The sequence below is a fragment of the Solenopsis invicta genome, chromosome 10 (genome assembly GCF_016802725.1).
Source record: "Solenopsis invicta isolate M01_SB chromosome 10, UNIL_Sinv_3.0, whole genome shotgun sequence".
Lineage (NCBI taxonomy): Eukaryota > Metazoa > Arthropoda > Insecta > Hymenoptera > Formicidae > Solenopsis > Solenopsis invicta.
Genome location: NC_052673.1, coordinates 15,390,376 through 15,417,591, shown reverse-complemented (window position 1 = coordinate 15,417,591; position 27,216 = coordinate 15,390,376). Strand labels below are relative to the sequence as shown.

Sequence of the window (27,216 nt, the reverse complement as noted above, 5' to 3'; positions counted from 1 at the left end):
GAAAAATATCATAGGTATCGCGTTAACCCTTTGAGTTAACCGCTGGCGCGTATGTGACGCTCAGGAAAAGAAGCTCACTTGTGAGCGCATAATAAGAATTACTATTTTCGTCCCTGGTACGCAGAGTGCTTCTTTATTGCGCTGCTCCGTACCGCGAGGGTTAAACGCGAAAGAGAATGTAGAATATTACGTAAAGTATCGGAAGAAGGCAGTAGCAGCAGCAGCAGCCCCCCCCCCTCCCCCCGATTCCTCGTAAACGGTGCATCATCGGAAGGGAAAGATTACGTATCTGTCGCGATGAAGATCGAGGACGAGCGGGAAAGCGCGGGGAATTACAAGGTGCCCGATATGCAATTATCAATTATTATCATTATAGCGTGCAGCGGGTAACAACACACGCCTATCGCGTTTGTGTATCCCTACGGGTCTATCTTGTGGGAACGTCTTACGCGTTGTGCGCGCCATTCTTTTCCAGATGGACGATATGCGTGCCTGCTCCGCCAGGTCGTTGCGTCTACTACTCCCTACGCGCGTTACTCTCACGACAATGCGTTAGGGGAGTACACGCTTATGAATGCAGCGTACGCATTCGAGTTGTCCTTATTAAGGTATGATGTGGTCTCGCAACGCGGTCCGTTTCCTTCTGACGAGAGCGTACTTGCTACGCTTTTAATTAAACGCCGCGTATCCGCAGAAAGGGACAAACGTATCGCACGGCTGTCAGCGGCCGAACGGAATTTTTGCATTAATTCCATTATACTAGGAAGCATTATGTGGAACAATGTAGTATCAAATTGATCCCTAATGCTCGCGACAAGTGAATCCCACGGCGAGTTTTTTTGTGCTGGAAATACTTTTTCCTAGACAATCATCGAAATAATAAAAGCCGATAACGAGCAAAAAGATTTCCTTTTTTTAAAAACAAAATTTATTTTCAATTAATTATTAAAAGAAACTAAAATAATATGAATATTATTATGGTCAAGTAATAACGTGTACAATAAATGTTTGAGGAAGAAGAATATCGTCTATTGCGCGATTCGAATTTCGTAAGTCGAAAATAGTGCAATGTATTTAACTCACTGTGATAAAAAAAAGTAATAATTGACGTGTGCAGAATTAGTTCTCATTAACAAGTGTTACAACTGACGTTACGGAGAAAAGTTACGTTTAAATTTATGAAATCGTTTCTTTAACTTGGCTCTTTTATAAGTCAAAGTGAAGATATCTTTGAAGAAAATAAAAATTTGATTTAAAAAAAAACGACATTATTAGCCTTTTTTAAAGTGAATAAATTATTTGTTCGAATTATTTGTTTAATTTAAACAAATAATTTTTTCATCCAAAGAACGTTCTGACAGAAATGTAAGAAATAATTTATTACCCGTTTTGGTTTTAAAAACATTTTTTTCATTTAGAAAAAGAGATTTGTACAATTAAACTATTTTTTAAATTCTAGTAAAAAGTACAACCAAAAAATTTCTTGAAAAATCAAATTTAACCGTATAACAATATACAAATTTCTTCGATTGAAACAAACATTTTTTTATTTGAAGAAACTTTTCTCAGAGTGTATGTTCTAGTGAAAATCGAACCATTGAAAAAAAATCTCATCGTCTATGTCACAATTATTAGTAAATATATCTCTGTTCCCTGCCATCCGTTTTTCTTAGAATCGAGACGATTATATAGGAAAATGCAGCTCGAGAGGTAGTTTATTTTCACCCGACTGCTAATTGATGTGTTAATTAAACGTTTCGCTCCGGCGATACTGGTTCCCGAACTATCGTTCGACCTCGCAGACGAAATTTCTGTCTCTCTCTCTCTTTCTTTGCGTTTTACAAGGTGAGAAAGGGAACGAGAATATAAACCGCGCGTGCCGGATAATCATATTCCACGACATTTCGTGTCCGCATCGAATGAATGCGTATCGCATTAGCGACTAGGCGGTTGGCGCAGCATCTCTATCTACAATTCGATGGCCCGACACGATGCGAGGTGCTCTGTGCCCCCTGCCCTCCGCCACGTCGTAGATTATCAATTTATCTGGGCACGCGCTTGCACATTGATAGCGGCGAACAAGCGATAGCGCGCGGGATCTTCTATTTTGCGTCCGCATTTAATAACGTTATTGTCACGGTTTTCATACGCGCGACAACGTATTGAACATCCTCTGGGAAACGTCGATTTAACGTGTCAATGAAACGAAACGCTCAGCTAAACACAACGACGAATCATCATGTCTAGTCATGGATATTTTCATTGTGTGACATAAGCGAATAGCGACTGCTTGAAAAAACTCTCAGGCATTCGTTTCGCTACATACGCGTTGAAAAAAACGTTTGGTAATATTTACCAAATGTCGGGTGAAGTAATGTCATTGAGAGAAACAATTTTTTTTTTCAATGAAAAATATTTTCTTAAAACCATACATTTTAATGCGTTTTTTGTTTACTCTAAGAATAAGTAAAAATAATTTTTGAAGTAAACAGACATATTACTTTAAATATTATAAATATTATAGTTTTTAAATTTTTTACATTTAAATGATTTTATAAATAAGCTAATAATATTATTAAATTAACTAGATTGTTTTCACAGATTAAAAAATCAAATTATCTTGAATATAAAAATAACGTAACAGTAAATATTGATTAAAAATTATTTCATGTTATTTAATAATAATATAAATGTTTCAATTGAGAAATTTTGAACTTAGCAAATAAATAAATTATATATAGGACCGAGCGAGTAAATAATTTCTTTTGTATCAAGTAAAATATTTTTGTTTTGAGATATTTTTTCTCTTAGCGTAGCTATTACCTTTTTTTCAGTGTAGAGAATCTTTGGCATTTCGGATCGATCTTTTTCTTAATTAACGATATACATATCCGAGAACATTCGCAATTCCCAGATGATAAACGATCGAGAGTAAGGTAGAAAAAAAATTGAATATAAAAATACTACTTTACTTTCAAATTTTGATTTGCTGAAATATCACATTAGTCCCACTTCCACCAATGTAAATTAACTTTCACTGATTGTGAGAAAAATGATTTGATTATATCAACGAGACGTATGTGATTAAGTGAGTTTGGTGAAATCAAGCAGCATTTCTGGTTATTATAATAAGACTCGAGATTTCATAACTGGAATGTTTGATAGATTTTACTATCATCCGGTATATTTCCTGCAAGATTTCTAATTCGTTCGTTTTTTTTTTAACAGACATATGGTTGAATCTATCAGATTTCCAATTAAAGCAACGAGATTCTTCTTTCAGTGTTTATCTCGGTTTAATTTACTCTTCATCTTCCTCTAGCTCCAATGCATATTTCCACCAACGCAGATTAATTTTGATCTCAGTTTAACTTACTCTTTATCCTTCTTTAGTTCCAAGAATTCGAAAAAGATAAAGAGCAAGTTGAACTGAGATCAAAGTTAATCTACATTGACGGAAATGGGCATAAGAATTAGAAAAAAGTTAAACCGAGATCAAAGTTGATCATTGGCGGAAATGAGCACAAATCTTATTTGCGAAGATATACAACAACAAAAATTGAAACGGCGCGATAATCCTCTTCGATACTTCGAGGAAGAGAAAAAAAAATTATTACGCAATTGATCGAAGGAAATGTTGCATGGAGCGCATCGATCTTACGTATTATTATAAAAAGCTCGCGACGCACAAATTAACCCTCCATTCGGCAGGAATAGAACGCGAGCTGAAAAGAAAAATATCCTACGGCGAGCTCTAATTTCCTAGCTGGAACAACCAGAGAAATACGCGGAGAAAACGCGGTAACAGTCACGTTTCGCCCGTTTCAACTCTTTCGACTGATCTATACTCGGCTACTTGTTGAACCAAGGGGGAAGAAAAGACCACCGACGAGAGCTCGCGACGCGTGTGCAGCAACGTCGTCGTCGGCCGGCGCGGCGTCCGATCATAATAAGCGGAAACAACGACAAAGTCGGGAGACAACAAAGGGTTATAATCCAACGAGAAAACGGTATCTCTCGTTCCCCGTGCGCGTTATATCCGCGCGCGAGTCGCGCGAGTTTTCTCTCCCCCAGCGTGCATTTATATCGCGATATCCGTCGAAAAAAAAAAAAAGAAAATTCGCGAGAGAGCGCCCCGCGATCGCGCGTTCGCGCGTTCGCCGGTGCAACATCAATTTTACGATGATTGACATCCGATGGCTTTTTCTGGAGGGCGAGAGGAGGAGAAGGACGAGAAGAGGGAAGGGGGGCAAGTCGACGTACGCGCGACTCGCGGCGCTGCCATCCCCGATAACGCGATTCACGCTGCCTTTTCTACGGCGGTTCGCGCGAAAATTGGGAAATAAAACGAGGGGCGGGACGCTGTCGGAGAATAAATCGGCCCGGAAGAAAAAAAGGAAACAAAACGCGGGCCAAATGCGCGGGAAAAAGGCGGATACGCCCTTTTTTGGTTTCCGCGCCTCGCCTGCTCCTCTCATCGTTCTTGCCGCGAATAAACGATAACGTACGTCGAGGAAGCTATCGCGCCGCAATTTTTTGTTTGTGTATCCTCCATTATTTCATTTTAAAAAAAAATATGGGTATCCGTGGTATTTGGCTGTACTCGCTGCACAGCCTCATCCAACTTTAAACGCGAAAAATGCGTTTGGAAAGCATAGATTCCCCTCTTCCGCGAGTTTTTCCACGTCTCTATTTTTTGTACTTTTTGTCCCGTTCCAAACCCGCGCGCTGTTTTTGCGCCGTTGAGACGCAAAAGAGAGGCGGGCCGGAGATGGGCCGGAGCCGCGATGATTACTAACATGATGAAAATGTACAAGACGTAGAAAAGGAGAGCACTTTCACGCCGGTAAAAATGAATTTTTACTGCGGTCAGGCCCCCCGTTCCTCTCGGGCTGTGTCGGGCGTTACACTTTCCGCGCTTTAAACTGAAACGAGGCGTCGCGAAAGGGAAAAAAAGATCAGGAGGCAGGAGGAATCGCAGAGGAAAAAAGGAACAAGTGCACTCGAGGAATCGCGCGATTTCTCGTTTCCACCTTCTTTCTCGAGTGCGACGACTGCGACGACTGCGAGTGTAGGAGGAGGTGCGAGCGAGAGGGGCAAGAGTAAAGAAAGAGAAAAACGGGCGCGCGTACCTGTCATCGTGCAGCCGCTTGAGGTCGGTCATCTCGCGCTCGAACTTGAATTTCGACACCTCGCAGAGTAGGGCGTCCCGCTCGCCGACGACCTCGGCGAGCTCGCGCTGCAGCCTCTCGATCTCGGCGTATTGGCGGCTGATGAGCTGGTTCTTCTCCTCGATGAGGCCCTCGACGTCCGGGACGTCCAGGAGGGCGCCCGCCGGCGTCGTCTCGCCGCTGCCGCCGCCGCCGCCGCCGACGCTGCTGCTGCTGCTGCTGCCGAGTATCGCACTCATGCCGTTTGTTTACCTTCGCTACTCGCGCTCCCCGAGTTCGCGTTCGCCGCGCGGACGCTGTCTCTCACCCTGACGTCTCGGGGAGGCGGGTCGACGTCGTCGCCGTCGCCGTCGCCGTCGCCGTCGACGTTCACCGTCGGCACAATCGCGCGCGCGAGAGAGAGAGAGAGAGACGCGCGCCGATTCACGACGGGCGGCCACGAACTCGCGCTACCGTCAGCATATTTCACGACCGAACAACACGATCAACGAACGTCACCACTGCGCGCGAGACGAGACGAGGCACGCGCGATGCGACAGCCCCTCATCGCACACTCGCCATATTGCGAGCGGAGTCGCGGTCGCGTTCCTCGCCGTCGGACCGCGCCGGGTTCGATTCCACCGGTCCGCTTTATCGGGTGCGACCGCGCGTGCGCGCGTCTCCGGTCAGCGCACGCGTGCTGCCATCTCCCGTCGTGCGCGACACTAGTCCCACTCTTCCGCGAGAATACTCGGTCGGTATTCGCCAACTGTCGCTGTTGCACGATCGGTATCGTCGATATCAATTTTATCAGCGAAGCCTGGGCTCAACATACAAGTTATTCCATCTGTATTCGTGTTATATCTATGATTTTACTTCATAACCTCTGACCTGAACGTTCCCAAACGTTCCGGGCAAAACTCTCTCGTGGCAGCCTGTGACAGCTATTACCGTTGTTGACAATCGTTGATCATTGCCACTCGAACAGGTAAAAATACGTAGTTATACTAAAACTAAGTAAATATCCCAAAGAGAAAATGCAAATTTCGATATAATATCGTCGCTGGAAATACTAAATCGTTCGTCTATTCCGTCACAGCTGGTTAAAGTGTCACGTGTGTGCGGATATTTCTGCACGGGATACATCTTTCGGTGCCGAGTATAAAATCGGAACTATGGTACTCGATTTGGATTTCTTCCGTAAAGATAAGGGTTTCGACCCGGAGAAGATCCGAGATAACCAGAAGAAGCGTTTCAAGGATGTGCAGCTGGTAGATACTGTGATCGAGAAGGACAAATATTGGCGACAATTGCGTCATCGTGCCGACAATTTCAACAAGTTGAAGAACCTATGCAGCAAGGAAATCGGTGAAAAGATGAAGAAGAAAGAGCCGCTCGGCGACGATGACACCGTGCCCCAAGCGATCACTGACGATTTGGACAACTTGACCTCCGAGAGTCTGAAAATGTTGACGGTGACGCAGATTAAGAGAATACGTACCCTCATCGACGAAGCTATACAGAAAAATGATGAGAATTTAAAAGCCACTGAATTAGAGAGGAATAATGCTCTCAGGGAGGTGGGGAATCATTTGCATGAATCTGTTCCTGTTAGCGAAGACGAAGAAGAAAATAAAGTATGTTTGATTGATGTCTTCAATGAGATTCTACATGCTTATTATTTTTAATTGTCCTCAGTTGCCCTTTATTTATCAAATGTTTATTGTTTTAGGTGGAAAGAACGTGGGGAGACTGCTCTTTTAAAAAAAAGTACTCTCATGTTGATCTGATCCACATGATTGATGGAATGGATGGAGAGCGTGGAACAGGAGTATCCGGTGGACGAGGCTATTTCCTTACTGGACCAGCGGTGCTGCTCCAACAAGCCTTAATACAATTAGCATTGAGGAAATTATTTAAGAAAGGCTACAAGCCTCTTTATACTCCCTTTACCATGCGGAAAGATGCTATGCAAGAAGTGGCACAACTTTCTCAATTTGATGAGGAATTGTACAAGGTATCTAACAAGTAACATTTTTTATGGAATTTAATTACAACATATTAATTTTATTGTAATTATTTTATATCCTATTAGGTGATTGGTAAAGGTAGTGAACGTAACGAAGATAAGGAGATGGAAGAGAAATACCTTATTGCCACCTCCGAGCAACCAATAGCAGCTTTTCATAGAGGCGAATGGCTAGCTGAAAACACTTTACCAATAAAATATGCTGGAATCTCTACTTGTTTTAGACAAGAAGTTGGCTCTCATGGACGAGATACTAGGGGTATTTTTAGAGTGCATCAGTTCGAAAAGGTATCTCAAGTTAAATAAGAATCATCAATCAATTGACATTAGCTTTCAAATCTAGGTGGATTTTGGCCTGAAAAGGTCTTCCTGTTTATGAACATTTGCAACAATAAGTACTTAATGTGATATAATTATCAATTACATGCACAGTCTCTAACTGGGAAAGATTTCAAAATCTACTCTTCTACAGATTTTAAAAATTCAAGTAATAGGTGAAGAGAATTAAATCCGAGACCTATTGTTTAAAAGATTGCCACTCCCACATGAAATCATACGGCATCCCAAATGAGAATTAATCATTCGTTAAACAAAATAGTAAATTTCATATGTATTTTATTTATAGGTAGAACAATTCTGTCTTACCTCACCGCATGACAACAAATCCTGGGAGATGATGGAAGAAATGATTTCCAATGCGGAAGAATTTTATCAAGCCTTAGATATTCCTTATCGTATAGTAAATATTGTATCTGGTGCATTGAATCATGCAGCTTCCAAAAAGTTGGATTTGGAAGCCTGGTTTCCTGGCTCGGGTGCATTTCGCGAACTCGTTTCGTGTAGCAATTGTTTAGATTATCAAGCGAGAAGGCTGCTAGTCAGGTTAGTTTATGTAAACATTGTTGCTAAAACTTACCATAATCTAACGAAACTCTAATCTGCAGATATGGTCAAACAAAGAAAATGAACACTACGACGGATTACGTTCACATGTTGAACGCGACAATGTGCGCCGTGACGCGCGTAATATGCGCAATTTTGGAAGTACATCAAACAGAAACTGGCATCAAAGTGCCAAAAATTCTTGCGGATTACATGCCTTCCGAATATGAAAACGAGATTCCATTTGTGAAAGTTGCACCGATTGACGAGATTGAAACGAAGAAACAGAAAAAGCAAAAAGAAAACGTATCTAAGTAGCACGGTTACGTGAATACGGCAATGAATCAAGTGAATTATACATTTTATTTATTGCATTTTTTAATTGCATTACTTTTTTGATATTCCATTATGATCTAACTGGGTCACGCAGAGCTGTGTAATAACTATTTAAGAAAATACACAAGTGTTTTCGGTTTCCCAATACCAACAATTTTTCATGTACCTTCCATTAATACCTCTTTCCTTAACTCAGAAGTTGCGAACTTTTTAACTCGCAAGAAAACGTTTCCTCCAAGTATTTTGTATATACAGAAACAAAAATTATTTGGATATAAAACATCCTCAAAAAGCGAGATTTATTGCTTTTATTACTCAAGAAGGCATGTATCCGTTAAACGATCATGTCAAGCTTAGAACAATCGCCGATTGTCAACACAGATTACAACATTTTATTTGATAACACTTGTTCAATATTTTTATAATCAGACATCGGTATATAATATATATGATTTTGTAATATACATTTGATGAAGAATATTTTTCGTATATAATATTCCATATTTATCTGCTTCATGAAAACTCGTAATATCTCCGTAATGTGCTAAGAATCCTTCTTTTTATTTTTACAGTTATCAGTATTGTTAATACTAATATACATACAAGAGGCCATTAAAATGTCTCCCCCAGAACAATGCACTTCAGGATATATATCATGAAAGAAAAAGAAAAAAATTTTTTTACGGCACTTCGCCAACAAGCTATGGTCTCTCTGCGATGATTATATTTACTGGAAGAAAAGCGCAAGCCGATCTCCATTAAAACTGATTGTTACGTATGCTAATGTCGATGTAATAATACTTTGGCCAGGCATAAGATAATTCACCATACTGCTCTTTCCACCTTATAATAAAATATAGATTTTACATTGTTACGAATAAATTTTCATATAATACACTTCACATACATAGTAAATCCTCATCATTCGCAACAACGTGCCTCGCCGAAATAATGTTAAAATTCTAATTCCACATTATTATTATTACTATTATTATTATTATTATTATTATTATTATTATTATTATTATTCACAGTCGTAACACTACAATTTATTACTGAGCAGAATAACTTAACTTCGATGAAATTGCAGGATGCGAGATATGGAAATATTCGGCAGAAAGACCGACAGTGAGATATTGTACGATCGACTGGAGAAATCGCCAAGTCGAATCTTTCAATAGAAAAGTAATAGAAACAGCATCGAGCTTTCAAACTGTTCCAAGTTTTCATCGAAGATTATAAACCTAGCAAACATGCGTGAATCGAAGAAAAAACGTGTATACTTAATTGTATGCCAATGTATATACAATTATAGATGAAAACATCGATTTTGCGTGATCAGGGGATTCCAGTAAACATAAAAAATGCGACAAATGCCGTTCGAATTATTTTTTTTCTCATCTCACGTTCTTGCTCTCATCCTTCAATCGCTCCTTAGAAAAAGTAAACGCATTTCGAAATGGCCGTGTGTTTGTGTACCCGGCAATTTGGTCCAACAACTGGTACTCGTTTTAAGGGCGTCAGTGTTAAAATCTGCCAATCGCCATTAGCTCATTTATCCGCAAAACGTGCTTGAAACGATGACTTGTGAGTCCCGAGATATTGATACAGGCACAATGGTAAACTCGGCAAACGAACGTTATGATAACAGACAAATGTAAAAAGGAATCTTTCTCTCTCTTTCCCCGTCTTTCCTTGTTTCTCCCATACCTAATACCTCTACATCTCGTGCCGATTAGAGACGATTAAGAAAAATATACACGCATATATATCGCTTTCTTCTTTTTTTTCCAACGGAGTAATTCCACAGAGTTCATGCACAAGAATGCCAATACAATTTACATTTAAGAACGCGCTCCAGAGATATTGCTTAACGACATTGAAATGGATCGTAAAAGGTGTGTATTAGTTGATCACGTCTCAGGGTACAAAGCGGACTGTCTCATTGGATTGGTGCAGATTTTAATGCCTCAGCCAAATATATAATTATCTTTCCTACATATAATATATGCCATGATGTCATACATATGCGACTGCGTTTAATAATTTGTTTTATACATATGTATATTAATATATATATATAATTTATATTTTATTTTTTGTCCCCACGCATGTATATGCACGTACATCGCATACAAAATATCAATGTTCAACGTGAAGTGTTTTTACTGCATGGATACATATAGAGTCACTGTCCACGACTTCTATATATGGTATTTACTTTTGTATGCTTCATATATTTTCATAACATTAATCTTGACTGATAATATATAATTACATAACAGTTTTAAAAATATTTCAAAATTAAACAAGAAATAATAGAATAATGAATATTACGATAAATCATGTAGCGGCTAAGCACAGTAAAAATATATTTAACGCAAATAATAAAAAAAGAATAATGATACGTGGTGTGAAGAAGCGCTCGATTTAGTGCATATTCATTTATACATTGAGGAAGAGATACAAAGAGGAAGGGAACACACATAGGAAGAAAGTTTAGTGGTGAAGAAACAGTCAGTAAAATAGCTGCCACTTTTACTTTACTTCTGTTTTCCTAGATCACAGTCACATTCATGGCTGCTAAATCACGGAACGTATTTCATCACCATATGAAATAAGGGAGGGAAAAGGATATGCATATATATATATATATATATATATATATATATATATATATATATATATATATATATATATATATATATAAAAGGATTTTTCAAGAATCTTATAAATACTGGAAAGTAGTTCGCTAGTTTACGCAAGTACAAAATATATATAGTATTTATTTTTTTTGTATTAATTCTTTGAGAGATGGGCTAGAATGTGAGAGATATTCAAACCCTGTTAAGATCCTGTGTCATTTAGATCTAAGAATGTATCTCTTTAACATGTTTTTAAAAAGACTTTTACGAAAAATGTGCGTACAGATTTAAAAAAGAGATGGTGCTTAATATATAAGCAATTTCTTAATGGACGATTTTTTTTCCATTATTGTTGAATAATATAAAGACACAAATATATTTCACAAATTCGTACTATATAGATCTTGCGGGCATGCAGCATAAATATACAGTAAGACTGAGCATTTGTATCTAAAATATTTTATAATAAAATATTTTCTTTAAAAAATTTTACGAGAGAATCTCTTATATTAGATGAGATATTTTATTAGAATTTAGCCGAATTAAATAAAAACAAACTTGCATACTTAACGACACAAACGTATGTATGCAACTCCAGAATATTCTTATAATTACATGATACTTTTCGAATTTAGATTGTTTACATGAAACGTAACCATAAAAATCGTTTTAAAACGTATTAAAATAGCTTATAATGTAAATCTGAAATAAATTTTCATCGGCAGATATTAAGTAATGTTGACAATACGAAAATATTACAGGATCAATCCAGGCTTTAAGTTTCCCTCTTCCTATGTTACTATTTGCCACTAGTGCGCTTAACATTCAATAAAAAATAATAAATCAAGAGATAATAGGACGATAATATAATTATATTATATACAAACAATATAGTATCCTAACGCTTTAGGAAAGGATTAACTTTGGAGAAGGGTGGGAGGACCGTCCCGAGACTCCCAAGCACAAGAGTCCACTACAGATGAAGGCCCGCAATCTGCAATTATTCTAAACTTAATCCTGTCTGCATTTTTCCTCGTGTAATTATAGTTCTACAAATTACAATATCATATAGTCTACCATCTCCATTATATAAATATATATATATATATACATATAAATATATATATAGGTATATATATCTATATATATGTTTATATTTTTTACATATATATATATGTATATATATTTTTTAATTAGTTTCTATTTACAAAATATGTAGAATAGACACTGTTTCATATCCTAACTACGATATACGTGCCGTGGCGCGAGACTTTAACCTGTCGAGGTGCGCTTTTTTTATAAACAAATCACTAATTACATTATCTATATTACAGCCAAATTTAACAATCTTTGCTAAAATTCGATGCAATAATTCTGTAAGAACTTTAACAACGTAAAAAGGGGAGAACGTTGGATCAGTAAAAGAGGATGTTAAAACACATGCGATACATTGTGTATCTTTTCTCTTGTATAATAAAGAATAAACTTAATAAAATACACGATATATATAGATATATAACACAACACTGATCCTATATAACATATTATACAAATTTATTGTATACAATATATACGTTTAAACTTTGATAAAAGTGTACGCGATTTTACTTTCAACGTTGCTACTATTAATGATGTATGGTAATTACCGTAATTAAAAATGGATGTCAGCATTTGAACACCAACAACGATTAGATTTTGTTCTTGCCTCTTCATTTATGTAGTACGTACATATTAAGTACTTATACATGCAATAAAGATAATAAAATGTGTATTTGTCACGGCCAAAAAAAAAAAAGAAAAAAATAATGACCTTCATAAAAGCGCTTAAATCTAAGGCCAGAAAAAGAAAAAATATAAAATAAACAAAAAATTAAATGAAAAAAAGATGGACCGTTTTTAAAATACTTATAAAATAGATCACTGCATTGAATTTTAGCAAAGCTCTAAAAACAGTAGAATAAGTACTTTCAATAATGTCAGAGAAACATATTACATATTACCTATATCAGGAGTTATCTAACAATTATTCTTCCACTAGTATGGGAATTATAGCGCATGCATATTCCCTTTACTTTGTCGCCGCACAATGGCACGATTTTTATGTGTGATATCGTACTCTATAAGTCGAGAATACGATATTTTTACAACTCTTCAGATAAAGAATTGCAGACATTTCAACTTTTCAGATATTCTTTGTCTTAAGATTATTCCATAATATTTACATGCGAAATAAACATTTCTGATCAGTGTATTACATACATTTTTGTGCAGATTATCGCATTTTCATACTACAGTTTTATTTCGACTTATATATGATATATATATATATATATATATATATATATATATATATATATATATATATATAAAGTATAACTAAAGTATATATTTATATATATATATAAACTCTGATTTAATTTCATAATGTTTTGTTAATTCTATGTTTTCAATTACGATTCTCTCTCTCTCTCTCTCTCTCTCTCGTTCTCCCTTCTCTGCTAGTCTCTCTGTTTCTCTATGAATTTTACTCTCTTCATATTTTCAACAATATTTAACAATGGCTTAGGCCTTTTATGAATCACGCAAGACGTGTTGATGTACAAATGTCAATTACACAACTAAGAATGCACAGCAAAATGCGATTTATAATTTCAAAATGTGATAAAATATCATATTTATTATAATCATTTTCTTTTTCAATCATCTTTGAATGCAGTATTGTCTTTTTATTTCAAAGAAAAAAAAGTCGTGATACATTTCAACATTCATCATGTTTATACTGCTCATTATATTTTTTTATTACTGCGTTCTTTCATTACTATGTAGCATAGTACAATTGAATTCATATGTAACGTCTTGCATGCAAAAATACTAAACTGCCGCAATAGTGACACACGTATTTAATATTTGCAATTTTCGTCGTTTATTGTTCAACGACGATCGAATACAAAAATCTCTTGCAGCACAAACTCCAAGAGAACTGATATCTTCAAACAATTAAAAACTGTAATATTATATACAAATCATCGTTAACATTTATATATCAACATGTCTCAATATGCCCCTAAAATCATCCGCACCAGACTTTATCGTAATTTAACATTGCACTAAAGCCTTTCGCAATACTTTACAAATCCCAAAGAGAGTGTGCACTAATGACTTTTCTAATAAACACTTCGCTCTTCAAAGGATAATGATGTATTCGTGTTGCGGAGTAAGGGGATGCATAGTATCACAGTTGGCACGTGGGTGCTAGCTACCACTACTGCTTACAGGCAGTGAATGTGGAGCTCCTATCGATGTTGGAGGAGCAGCTGAACCTATAGAAATATTTAGAAATCATTTATAATACGAATATAGCAATAATATTTTTTATACTTACCAGTTACAACAGGAGAAGATTCGGAGACTGGCAATGGACTAACGAGGCTGTTAGCACTCGGCGTCGAATTGGCTTTCAATTTTTGTCTCACCTCTCGAATCTTCAATTGCAAACTAGTCTTGGTAGGAAATATATCCGCATGATTAAGTTGAAATGTAGTAGTCGCTTGCGCAGATGGGAAATAACCATGCTCCTGAAATAACTGCATGACCAATTGTCTCCGTTGCTCCAGCATCTTTCTGTGGCCACGCTCGTTGTCACTTCTACCAATTCCCAGCACGGTATTCCCAGCACTGCTCCCAGGGGTTTTCGGCGTACGTGGAGAACTGGCATCGACATCCATTAGATCGTTGTTGGTTCTATAAGCATCAACGTTGAAATCTGGGCCAAAGAACGTTGTACCTGTCAGCTTAACACTCGAAGTAGATTTTGGAGTAGCTGATATTGGTGTGTCCGAGTCGATCTCATCCTCATTCACTGTAAAAAAAAAAAAAAAAAAAAATATATATATATGTATAACATCACAAACGTAATTGCATAAGCTTAATTAAAACTATATACATAAATTATTTAGTATAATTACTTGTGGGCCTATGAGGTCCTTGTGCTGATGTCTTTCGACTGTAAGTTCGTATCTGCATAGGTGTTTGCGGGTGTAATATAGAAGCTGCACTACTATGGCTAGATGAACCCGGAGTGTTTATACTGATCGCACTCGGGCTTTGTATATCCTCCGGTTTGAATTCCGGCAACGATGAGAATTTTTCTTGGAAGTTTACTTGTTCAAGAACTCTGTAATTATTCGATCAAGTTTAATCTGATATATTTACAAAATCTCTCAATATAAGTTAAATTATGATAAAGCGATAGAAAATATTGATAGTACCTGTCCATACCATCCTCCACATTTTTCTTGAAGAAGGAGCCCTTTTTAGTAGAGGGAGAGGGAGAAGTATGAGATTCCGTATAATTTTGTTGTTGTGTTTGCTCTGTCATTTGAGATATACTTGTTTGTGGTCGATTATCACAATGTTGAGGTGTTGCTATTGGCCCATGATCTCCTGCAGTTGGTGCGGGAGGCATTGCTGTTAAATAAAAGCAGTTAAAGAAAAATCATAAGAGAAAAAAAAAGAAAACAAAATAAAATACTTATCAAATTGGTTCATAAAAATTCATAAAAACAAATGATGTGAAACTATCATGTATGTAAAAATTACCACATATATCTTTAACTGTAAATTTTGATTCATTTAAAATCGATATTTGCTCAATAAAGTGTCCGAGTACCAAAAGTAGAAAGATTTACATTACAAAAAAATAGAAAAATTACAATAAGTAACAACCTCTCTAAACGTTTCTATTAAGGAAAAATTTATGTTAAATCCTATAGTTTTAAGTTATTTAATGTATCATAGTAATATTGCTTTTGCATAAATGGCGAAATAACAAATTATATAATTCAATATTATTATGTACCCATTGATTGTCTCCTTTGTAGTGGCGCTCGACCAAGCTGTGCCGGAGTCGGAGCAAGCATGAACGGACCCTTACTTGGACCTACGTCATTACTTTGATTTTCATCAAATGCATATGATTTATTCGACGATAGATCACCATTTCCATGGTTATTCTGAGGTGTATGCGGAGTATGAGGCGTCGATGGTTGCTTATGTATCTCATTTGTTGCGGGAAGAGCAATATTTACAGTACCCTTTCTGTCTTCCGTTTTTATATTACCGACTGTAATAGACAAAAGCGGAAGGTGAATAAGAGCATTACGCATATTACGCAGTGAACTAATGAATCTGCAAAAAGATTACCGTAGAATTGTGTATGATTCGTAGCCAATTGATTGTCATTATTCTCGGATTCTGCGAGACGAGCAATGGAATGGCCAATTCCTCGGTAAGTCGACGTAGTGGAGATTGTCGATAACGCTGTAGAATAAGGTTTGCTCACGATCACGCTTTGGATTTCCGTCTTGTTATTCGAAACCAAATTCTGCATAGGTACCGAATTGTTGCGGCTACCAGCGCCAGCGTCTGTGTACAAATCACAGATTCATTATTTACGTTATGTTATATGTGCTTGAAAAAAGAGCATCAGAAATAATAATAATAATATTAATAATAAAATAATCTAATAATAGTATAAAGCATATAAAGATATTAATACAATAAAAATACACTCACCAGTGACAGGTATCTGGAATCCACCGTACATTCTGGAATGCGGCGGCGTCGGATTAAGGTACTGCGATCCCTGCTGCGGTTTGGAAACAGCCACCAAATCGTTATCGAGCAATGTTAGAGTGAGCGGTGGTTGATAAGGGACAGTTGAAGTAAAGGGGCGAAGAGTAGTGCCTAAAGACTGCAACGGCTGCTGTTGTTTTAACAGCGCCATCATAGGTTTCGATCCAATCTGTTAGTATCGTTAAACTTGTTACTTAGTCTTCGAATTCGTCTAAAAATTTTTTATTCGAAACTATCGGAAGAAACGTGTGCACTACTTTTTTAATCAAATCATGATTGTGATGAAGTAACTTGGACATCATCACAGAGAAACATGGGTTTGTTGGCACCATCATTCATCAATGATAGATCATATTCTCAATGATTCGGATACGATATTCATTCATATGATATTTACGGTGAGTATTTCTAAGCGAATTGCAAGAAATGTATGTTAAAGTATCTATCCGTCTAATACTTACAGTGTGTAACACCGGAGCTGCTGTAAATTTAGGCATGTTCCGTCCATTTTCAGTGTGCATGTTCACGAGATTATTTACACTATACTGCGTGCTGTACTGCTGCTCGCCCTTTACCGGTTCCGGCTTAATAACTTTCGGCGATATCGGCATAGTTATGAAAGCGCCACCGGTAGGTTGAAATCCTGACACTCCTGTTGGATTGACAGGACTGTGATAAGGATACGTACTTGACAAAACTGATACAGTACTCCCTTTATCCATGGAAGAATGGTGATATTTTGTTGTAGATTCTATACCTGTTGAGGGTATCCGTGCTAAATAAACATCAAGATTCATATTGTTAAAATGCATTTATGTAACGTACAAACGTTACACTCGTTTGTGTCTCAAGACAAATACCTTTTATTGGTTTAGGCCTGCATGTTATTTCCTGTTTAACATTCATCGCTTCCCTCTTTTGACCGCTCATTGCCGAAAACTGTGATTGGTTGTAACATTTCTTCTCTGTATCTTCGTCTTGCACATCGTTATCACTGTCTGTCAATTTATCTTTACACTTCAGATCTATTTCCGGTTGGGGATCTTCACAAATAACCATCTGATCATCATCTGACCCATTCGCGTCGTCGTCCTGCTTGATATCGACCTCGGCGTTTTCAATTTGCAAAGGAATCTCCGCAATCCGATGTTGCGTGTGTGATTGATTCATAATCTGCTGATAAAATTTCGTCAGTGAACCAAATATCTTTTCTTAGCAAATGTTTAAAATAAGCCAAAGATGTAAAGATTAAGAATTTATAATCAAACTTAATAACAAAATTAGTTGTTTATTATATTTTTACTTATAAATTAAAATTAACCCGAAACGCATCTACTCTACGTTTATATTATCGCAAAATTTCTTACTTCAATGTTAGTAGAAGTTTCATTATATGTGGTAGTGATTGGAGCAGATACTTCATCAGCAGATGTAATTGTTAATGGATCCTCCGACGAAGAACCTTGCAGAGCATCCGTTTCTTCTCCCGTGCTGTTCAACTTCGTCCTTCCCGGTTCGCTTCCCTTAAAACTGGTCGTTGAAGATTTTCGTCTGTCCTTACTGCACCACTTCCAATCCGGATGCGCTTTAAAGTGCGCTTCTTTCACTTCCGAGGCAAGTTCGTGATATTTTTGTTTCTCCTCTGGTCCCAAAGCATACCACCATTCTCCTAATATTTTAGATACTGTACGATTATCCTGATTCGGATGACGTTGATGCACAACGGCACGATGGCGTTTTGAAAAAATCATGAATGCGTTCATGGGTCGACGTATTCTATCTTTAGCCTGCAATTAATGTGAAAAAATAAATATATACATACACACAATACAAATATTATTAAACGTATTCTTATTGAATATTAATATCATTATATACAACTCCATACTGTTAATATTATTAAATGTATTTAACTTGTTCTATCATACTTAATATCAATAGTTGCAAGCGCATAATAATTGAACTTACTTTCAATGGAGTCTGCGGTTGCAAAGAACTGAGCGAGTGACTGCGTCTTTTATTAGCATTAGCTTCTACTTCTGCGGGTGGGGTTGGTTCTGGTTCAAAAACATCATCATCCTCTTCTTCAGCAGGTGTAATGGGATCTGAACCAGTACCAAGGCCTTCTTCAGCAGAACCTTTACCGGGAGGTTGGTACTCAGGTGGGGCACTCAGGGGTGGACTCAGAGTAGAAGGAGGAGGGCTTACTTCTGATTCCGGAACTGTCGTCTGCCAGGAAAAAGCTGTAATGAAGTTAGTGGGTTAGTTGCAATGAGTGTGGTTAGTAATGATATGGGAATAGCAGATAAAGTAATATTAAGAACTTTATAGGCGTTTTCCCTGATATATTCAAGAAAAACAATGGATTAGTGGATAGATAGATTAGATAAAAGAATAAATTAATAAAAAAAATTGAGGTGTTAATATTAAATTGATTATTGATCAATGATAAATAATGAAAAGCCAACGTTACTATTCTGAAGATTATTCATTTAATGTATTAGCATTTGTAAAAAAGGCAACTACGTGTTAAATAGTACGTGTTAAATAGTCATAACACAAAGCTAACATAAATATTGGTTTGCCCGAAAAGTTTGTGTCAATTATCAATAGATGCTATTGGAACAATGTATCGTGTAACATAAATTGCTGAAATGAGATCTTCAAATCACATGAGATAATAAAAAATAAAAAAATCACAATATATAATATGATAAAATCATTATTTATACATAGAATTATTTCTGTATTTTAGAAATTTACACAAACTGTTCAGAAAATCAAACGATAGTGAATAGCCTTCCCCAGCATTAAAGTTTTCGTAGATAAATGCTTTTCTAAATTTATATGTTAAATGAAATGAAAGTTAAGGGATGATAAAGTTTAATTAATTGCGTCTGCTACAAGATTGGCAATGGTACACAGGAAAAAATTGCAAAATTAATAAAAATATCTCATATTAAAAAAGATATCTGCAATAAATTATGAACTGCGCGCGTGTATGTGAAAGAGAGGGGACACAGAATAATAATAATTTTCTGAGTTTATTTATTTAAAGGCATGAAATACTTTGTCTAATATTAGTTTATTAATATAAAAACGTACGTTATTACACTAAACCACACAAAATAAATGGTGTAAAGATCTAAAAAAAAAAAAGAAAAGAAAAAGGAAAGTAACGACAACGTAAAGATTTACAACATAATTAAGCATTCATGTTTATAACATTTGGATATAACAAATGTTATTTTATTATGTACCATTGACAAACTGCAACCTACAGCAATTTCAAAGGCTTGATATATTTCAGTTGGCAGTCAGAACTCAAACCTTTTTTCCAGCTGCGCCCTGCATTATTCGGTAATGATGGGGGATGGGGCTGGTATGCAGGAAGAACTTCGTGGCTGCCATCTGTGAAAGCCTTATTGTTTAGTCAAATTTGTTTGTATCATCGGTTCAACGTATTACAACATTAAGATTTTACATTGTAAAAAATTATGAGACAGCAAAATGAGATAAGTAATGGAAGCCGATGAGACTATCAGTCCCTAGACGTCACCTAGATCTAAAGAGTTCTTTTGTAACTTCCAAAAGAAATTCCAAAAAAAGCGAAATAATATAGCGTTTGAACTTTTAAACTTAATCATTTAGAACATTTAACATTTAATAAAAATTAATTATTATAAACATAAATAAAGATTTATATTGGGGATACAAAATATATAAAGGTTGTTTACGTCTAAATAATTCATATTTGAATATAAAACTTACAAAGAATACCGTTGTTTTTTGTATTCTCTTCTCTAAGAGGTTGGGTTTTTGGAATTTGCACCAAATGTCCTGGTTGAACAATTACGTGCTGGAAGACACTTGTCGGAGTAGACGGACTGGATGCCTCTGTAGTAGATGTCATTACAGCACTCGTAGGTGGCGGCGGCTGATTCCTCTGCATATCCATATGCACGGTTGTGTGTGTATTCATTTTATTCACCTAGCAATAAGATGATCAACTTATTTAAAGCGACTGCTTGAAATTCTTTAATCATCAATAACTTGAAAACCAAGATACGTAAAACACGTGTTTATATAACGTTTACTTATTTTAATGTATAGATTTACCTCCTAAAGTATAGACATGCAACACCCTTGTATATCGTATCAACTTACAGGTTGCAAAACAGACAGTTTGTCAATGTGGACGGATGAAACCGCGGGTGATTGAGGTGCTTGTTGACACTGAACTTGATGCAACGTTGATATTGGCAGTTGGCCCGGATGATTGATTAGTCCTTGCCGATACTTGTCGTCTTGGTTGCTTATATGCGCGCCTGATGGCGCCGACATGTCCATGCTATTCTTTATCACAAGATACTTTTTTTCATGCTGCATTACATAGATCGGTTGGCCCTGGGATTGAGGCGACTGCGCGTAGTCAACTGGTTGTTCCAATGATTTGTGTACAAGCGTCAGATTCTGCGGCACCGGGATAGTGGGCAGAGGTATGTGAGGCGAGTGCGGCGGTTTTATCATTTGAGAACTCTGTTCAGATATCTCAGCCTGATTGGGAAAATCGTTGCTCGATGTTAACGCATGTTGCAAAATTATATTTTGCTGTTGCTGAGCGATCGACGTCACAACCGAAGGATGTCTCGTTGATGGCGGACTCTGCTCCGACCACGACAAAGTCGGATTCTGTCCGGGTTGCATGCTACGGCTCACCGGGGAGATTCTTATCACACTTGTCCCTAAACTGGTAGGGATTGCACCAGTTATCGGGATCGGTCGATTTCTATCTACCCGATTCGGCTCGGGCTTTATTACTTGCTGCGGATACTGAACCAAAAAGTTAGATTGTGTAGGTGAGTGCTTCCATTTTGCGCCAGGCGAGATCAGTGGAGTCGCATGGTGAGCGGGGCTTGAGATAGGCATAAAAACATTATTCTGATTGAACCCCACCGGTGGCACCGGTGACTGGTTTATACATGGAGAAATAGAAGACTGGCCTGTCGGTGACGAAAAAGCTGGCGTAGCCGATCTAGAACTCCCCAAAGACACTGTAATAACGAAAATACAAATTTAATCTATCTAGAAAGTAATCTAGAAAGTAAACAAATTATCGACAGTTAAATACAATATATATGATAAATATTTTTTTATTCAAGATAATCTACAATAAAGTTCTAATCTTTTCTGATATTAACGATTCTTATTTTTTATTGAATATATAAAGAATATACCGAGCATATTAGCAGCTTCAGTTTCGTCTTGATCGAATCTACCTGCTATTCTTCTGTCAACGTAATTTGGCGAGGTATCAGAATCTCTTGATGTTTCTTCGCCATCCATTTTACTACTGTAAATAAAAAAATCGTGATAAAGAAATTTACATCATATATTTCAAGTGATTGTCGAGACACTAGATAGTTTAGTAATAAAGTAATAGCTTATCAAACAAAAGGACCAGTTTTTTTTGTCACTTTATATATGATAAAAAATTTTAAGTAAAAAAATATATTACATAAAATATAAAATAATAATATTGTAACACGTGTTACAAAAATAAAAACTAAAACAGATTTCAAGATGACTGTATAAATAATAAACCGTAATATTGTGTCCACTAAAGGACAAAAATCCAAACTTAGTAAAACTCCGTTTATCCTCTCTGTATTTATATAAACAAATTCGTACGCGGCTATTTGGATAGTTTGAATAATAAGAACTTGACATACTCGACTTAAATTTTCCAAATATTAGCTTCAAAATTAATAAATACTGGCAGAGATTATAAACCGCTATTATCCAAACTTCGATTACTGGAACTATCTTGTTCTCTAATATATTTGGATAAACAAAGTACTACTGTAATAAAAAGTAATCGCGGACACAAGTCTGTCACATCTAAGCGGATGTTCATACCCAGGAAATGTGTTTGTTGGACCTCTGAGACCAGACCCTTTTAAGCTAAGATGACGAGAACAATATCCTCTTCGTTGGCTTTCCTTGTTACAGTCCTTTTTACTACAAAGTCTACGCCATTGTTTCCCATTGTATTTTTTTCTTATTCCACTTGGTGTAACCACTATGTCACCCTTTTTATATCTATGTGGCGTTGCCGCCTGAGATCTGTTTAACAAAAAGAAAGTAGACTCGTATATAATTATTAATTAAAAGTTTCGTTATTATACGCTTTAATCAGTTTATCTTATAGAAGGCTACTGATAAAATTAATGATAAAATTAATACCGAGGTGTGGCTGCCTGAGAACGAGGCGTTATACTACGTTGTTCAACTAGGCTACTGGTACTTCCCCGGCTCTGCATGCTGCTTCTTTTGCTGCTTCCTGACAATTTTGCATCTGTCAGTTGAATATACTTGAATTACTATACTATTGTTTTGACTAAATTGCTCTCGTTAAAAAAAGCCTTAGCTTTTCTTACAATATAAGAAATACATTTCAGAAAAATGTCGAACAATATTTTAATAATTTGTTATTAAAATATAAATAAACATTTACGTATGTCTCACGTTTGCGCGTACGCATGTAACAATATAACCGATATATTTGAATCGCAGTGATATGATAGTAAAAACTTGATGCTATATCCAACCTGCGTCTGAGGGAAATGTAATATCTTCTCTGTCTAAGTCATCTTCGCTTTCTAAATCGTCATACGGCCGACTGCCATTACTTAACGCCGTGGCAGAATGCGCAGGAGTGCCTACAGTCATGAGAGGACTGGTACCGGTCGTTCTATAATAACTGGTGTCATTATGACTCGATATATGCGATGTATGATGAGAAGTATGATGGATTTGCAAAATTGGCACTGCTGTCGGAGCTTCCGTGGTATTGCGATACCCATGTTCTGGTAAATTTCAAAAAGACAAACGTTACCACGCTATAAATTATCCAGTCAAAAAACAATTGATATTATTGATTATATAAATAATTTGTTACCAATGTTTTCGACTCTTGCAGGATCGCATTCTTCCAGCCCCTCCTCCAACTCGTCCGCCCATGGAGGCTGTACTAACCGCAAGTCCGCGCGTTTCACAACATAATTATCACTTTGATCGTCTTCTCGCGGTATTTTCACAACAAAACGATAAGGCTTCGTTAATATCTTGCACACTGTCCCCTTTACAAATACTTTTGACGTGTCCACATGACTGTTCGTAGGCGGACATCTGATGCACACCTTCGTATCCAAAGTTACTTGTTGTAGAGAAGGGCTTGCATCTCCTATCACGTCGTACCGTCTCGCACCCAAAACGTCACTATAACGCACTAGCTTCCTTTCGCCATCGAATTCAATTAAAATCTCACCGTGAACAACGTTACGTATAACACCCGGGAAATAAAATGAATCCCTTAAAGCTAACACTCTATGATCGCACCACTCACTGAGATCAATAGCAAGCCGAGGACGAGAACGAGAGGGTTCCTCGCGGAGAGAGTAATCCACCGCTGTACTTTGAGGAGGTAACACTACTACCGAATGAGCTGGGGGTACCTGAAACAAAGAAAAAAAATTCATATATAACGCAACTCTTTCCAAGAAAAAATAATTTAAAATCAAATATTATAATTACATCTTTTTACATAAATGATTACATAGATTTAAAAATATAAAAAATATTTTTTTATACGATGTAGAATTACAGCTCTCCTTATAAGAAATATCAACATTCTCAATTTTGTCATCATACAAGATTGGCTTGTAAAAATATAAATCAAGATTCTATTTTGTCAAATCCAATATTCTCTGTTTAGGTCGCTACACAATATACAAATATATTCTCTTTTATATATATATATATATATATATAAAATTGATTTCATGTAATAAATTTTTTCATAACATTCAAATATCTACCAAAATTGCTGCTAGCATTGCTGTAATATTAAATTTTGACTAGTCTAATTATCAACGTACCTGATAACAATCAGACTCCTGTTGTTGCGGCGATTGCCGGCTGGTGGTAGTTGGTAAGTTGGATTGTTGTCCTAAAACCGGCTGACCGCCAAGCGGTATAGCTGGCGCGCGAATATGAACCATATTGTTGATATTGCTGGTGACATTGCTGGTCTTGTCCATCTCCTCAAGCTCGGATGGATCAAATTTTCGTTTTTTTGGAAGCTTTTTAGCGCTGATAGTAGGATCCGACAGGTCTCGTTGCGGCGGTGCAGGAGGCGGGGGTGGTTGTTCCGGAATAGGTTTCTCCTCAATCGAAGTACCACCACCCCCGCCTGCCCCATATTGCCCGCTACCGAGGCCATCCCGCTTCTCGTGCATCTCAGGGTGAGCAGTCAGCATTTTAGCCACCTCACGCTGCTCTGAAGATTTACGTTAACTATCGTTAATATTCATTCAAAAAATAAATCTTCCGTTAAATAAAATACTCTTTTTTTCACGGAAGAGTAATATCGAATAATATCACAACAAATACGACTTTGAATATTTTAATAGTATTAAACATTTTAAAAATTTTAAATGTTTATTTAAATAATATTTATTTAAAAAAATAATATGTATTATATATGCAAAATGAATACAGAAAATAACATAAAATAATGCGGTGATATTTTTCGAATTGTTTCTTTCTGTGAACTTTTCTTATAGACCTAATGTGTGCCAGATACTTGTATTGGGAATACATGATACAGGGTAATCGCAAACGTTCAAGTTAGCCGAAGTTATCGATTACCCGAACACGAATCGAACTCGACAAGAATAATCAGATTCGACCTCGACTTGAATTTCGCAAATGTTCGCGTACTTAAATTGGAAACCTATTTCCACATTCTGTGTTTTAATTATCAGACTACACACATTTATCCTCGTTTCATTTAATCCTACAATTATGCACACGGATTTATGAGATTCACTGAAAATTTCAAGTTGTTGATTCTTACGACTATATCAATTAAGTCTTTAACACCACAGAAGAAGTATATATTTTATACATATATATAAATACACACATTCATACACGCTTAGAAAAAAAAAAACCTTACTTGAAAAGAGTGTACCCATATGTATACAAAGTGTTCCGAGATTCGCGAATCAAAATACTACAACAAAAAAGTTCTCAAAAAAACTAATTAAAAAAAAGTTATTTGTAAATTTTTGTTTCAGAAAGTTTTTGAGGTATAAAGGTTTTAAACTGGTCAATCAGACATTACTTGACGATTGCCTGCCATGCGGCCGCTGGACTGATATACTACCGCGCGAGTAGTAGTTTGATGACTCACGGACATGTGACTGTTAAACGTAGTTTGTGATTGGTCAGCTTTAATTCCTTATATTTCAAAAACTACTTCTGGAAATAAAAAAACCTACAAATAACCTATAAATAATTATTTTACTGCATTTTTCAAAAATTTTCTCGCTGTATTATTTTAATTGACAAATTTTGGAACACCTTGTTTATGTCGCAATTAGAAATGTTATATTTTGCAACTTAATTAGTTTACGTGAATTTTAATTTTACATTTATAGACCTGCGTTTAGAACGTGTGCTTGTAATAACATTATCGCACCTGTTTTTGTCAATTTATACTTGTTTTAAGTCTAATAAACGATAAAAATAAAATAACGTAATAGTGCGCTAACTTTATATGTTAGCATATTGCTCCGGTCGGGACGTTCTAAATATGAGCCATATTCTACGATGTCTGACAGTTTCTTGGAAAAAGAGTTTGTTGAAAAACGTTTTCAGTAAAATTATGTAAAAAATACCCGGTTGAGTTTGAGAAATTGACAGTGAGTAATCTATGAATTCAAAAATATTTATAATTATATGGTACATATCTTCTAAGAATTAACTGATCTTTGTATAAAAAAACAACTTTTACAAATCAATTGCCCTGCTTCCTCGGGGATAATTCGAATAACAGAAAACGATGGCAAAATCGGCTAGGGCCAATGTTTCCCATGGTACTACCGGATCGGATAGCATTCCGATGGATGCACTATCTATCGCTCGTATCTATCGTTGGGCCAGCACGCGCGTGCGTTATACGATAAACCCCTGATACGATACTCACAGTCCGTACAGTCGAGAGGAAGCTGCGTGCTGAAATGTGGCGAGCTGTAGCTGGGAGGGTGGTGACACCGGCTGGGTGCATACCTCAGCACCCGACTGTCGGGGACAGGATGCGTCGAGTCTGGGCTCTCTCGTCTTTGTCTCTCTCGCGACGGGGCTGTCGTACCCTCTCCCAACTCCAATTCTTCTTCCCAGCCCCAACTGCCAAGCATCCTCCTCCGAAAATTCTCTTTTTAGGCGGACACTCGTCGTCTCCTCTTTAATTGTTTCGCGTCTCCACTGAATACTCTGTAAAAAAAAAAGAAAGACACTATAGCCTCAAGCTCGACCATCGGACTTGGCAACAGCCGACCTGTCACTTTTCCTTCTACCCTTCTCAACCCCGAGATCCCGTAGTCGTAATTTCTTTTCGAGAAATTTTCGATAACTACGCATGATACGATTTTCATGTAGCTAGGCTATTTTAACTTCTATGAATTTAAAAGAA

General features: G+C 36.7%; 3 protein-coding genes across 10 annotated transcripts in view; 1 reads left to right on the top strand and 2 right to left on the bottom strand.

The window, feature by feature from the left end:
- Window positions 1-5,749, bottom strand: part of LOC105197858 (IQ motif and SEC7 domain-containing protein 2) — a 55,569-nt gene extending 49,820 nt beyond the window's left edge. The window contains exon 1 of the mRNA XM_039454531.1: window positions 5,133-5,749. Within this exon, the coding sequence (XP_039310465.1) occupies window positions 5,133-5,410 (278 nt within the window). The 5' untranslated portion in view covers window positions 5,411-5,749. The remainder of the gene's footprint in view (window positions 1-5,132) is intronic.
- A 248-nt stretch (window positions 5,750-5,997) lies between these two features.
- Window positions 5,998-8,542, top strand: LOC105197859 (serine--tRNA ligase, cytoplasmic). Of its 2 annotated transcripts, XM_011164437.3 has the most exons (6): window positions 5,998-6,138; window positions 6,250-6,787; window positions 6,883-7,167; window positions 7,246-7,467; window positions 7,805-8,061; window positions 8,124-8,379. In XM_011164437.3, the coding sequence occupies exons 2-6, from the start codon at window positions 6,326-6,328 to the stop codon at window positions 8,377-8,379; spliced, it is 1,482 nt and encodes a 493-aa protein (XP_011162739.1). In that variant the 5' UTR covers window positions 5,998-6,138; window positions 6,250-6,325. The 2 variants fall into 2 exon arrangements, with proteins under 2 accessions (XP_011162739.1, XP_039310467.1); XM_039454533.1 differs by lacking the exon at window positions 5,998-6,138 and having other exon boundaries at window positions 6,326-6,787; window positions 8,124-8,542.
- A 1,918-nt stretch (window positions 8,543-10,460) lies between these two features.
- On the bottom strand, window positions 10,461-26,868 carry LOC105197911 (putative transcription factor capicua). Of its 7 annotated transcripts, none has more exons than XM_039454529.1 (21): window positions 26,731-26,868; window positions 24,617-25,017; window positions 23,638-24,193; window positions 23,288-23,545; window positions 22,923-23,034; window positions 22,596-22,802; window positions 21,914-22,029; window positions 20,844-21,730; window positions 20,448-20,667; window positions 20,007-20,087; window positions 18,645-18,919; window positions 18,044-18,463; window positions 17,537-17,852; window positions 17,138-17,451; window positions 16,617-16,845; window positions 16,245-16,466; window positions 15,901-16,164; window positions 15,311-15,509; window positions 15,008-15,216; window positions 14,425-14,901; window positions 10,461-14,362 (listed from the first exon to the last, which is right to left on the bottom strand). In XM_039454529.1, exons 2-21 carry the CDS (start codon window positions 24,995-24,997, stop codon window positions 14,295-14,297), a joined length of 5,811 nt encoding a protein of 1,936 aa, XP_039310463.1. In that variant the 5' UTR covers window positions 24,998-25,017; window positions 26,731-26,868; the 3' UTR covers window positions 10,461-14,294. The 7 variants fall into 7 exon arrangements, with proteins under 7 accessions (XP_039310463.1, XP_025993220.1, XP_025993218.1 ...); XM_026137435.2 differs by having other exon boundaries at window positions 16,617-16,689; XM_026137433.2 differs by having other exon boundaries at window positions 17,138-17,433.
- Window positions 26,869-27,216: the final 348 nt, after the last annotated feature.

Excerpts from the sequence above, each read along its gene's own strand:
- LOC105197859 (XM_039454533.1), top strand. The coding sequence starts at position 6,326 with ATGGTACTCGATTTGGATTTCTTCCGTAAAGATAAGGGTTTCGACCCG. Across the intron at positions 6,788-6,882 it reads AAGACGAAGAAGAAAATAAA|GTGGAAAGAACGTGGGGAGA; the intron begins GTATGTTTGATT and ends TTATTGTTTTAG. Across the intron at positions 8,062-8,123 it reads GCGAGAAGGCTGCTAGTCAG|ATATGGTCAAACAAAGAAAA; the intron begins GTTAGTTTATGT and ends TCTAATCTGCAG.
- LOC105197911 (XM_039454529.1), bottom strand. The coding sequence starts at position 24,997 with ATGCTGACTGCTCACCCTGAGATGCACGAGAAGCGGGATGGCCTCGGT. Across the intron at positions 22,803-22,922 it reads TCTCAGGCAGCCACACCTCG|ATCTCAGGCGGCAACGCCAC; the intron begins GTATTAATTTTA and ends TTTGTTAAACAG. Across the intron at positions 18,920-20,006 it reads AGGGCGCAGCTGGAAAAAAG|CTTTTTCCTGGCAGACGACA; the intron begins GTTTGAGTTCTG and ends ACTTCATTACAG.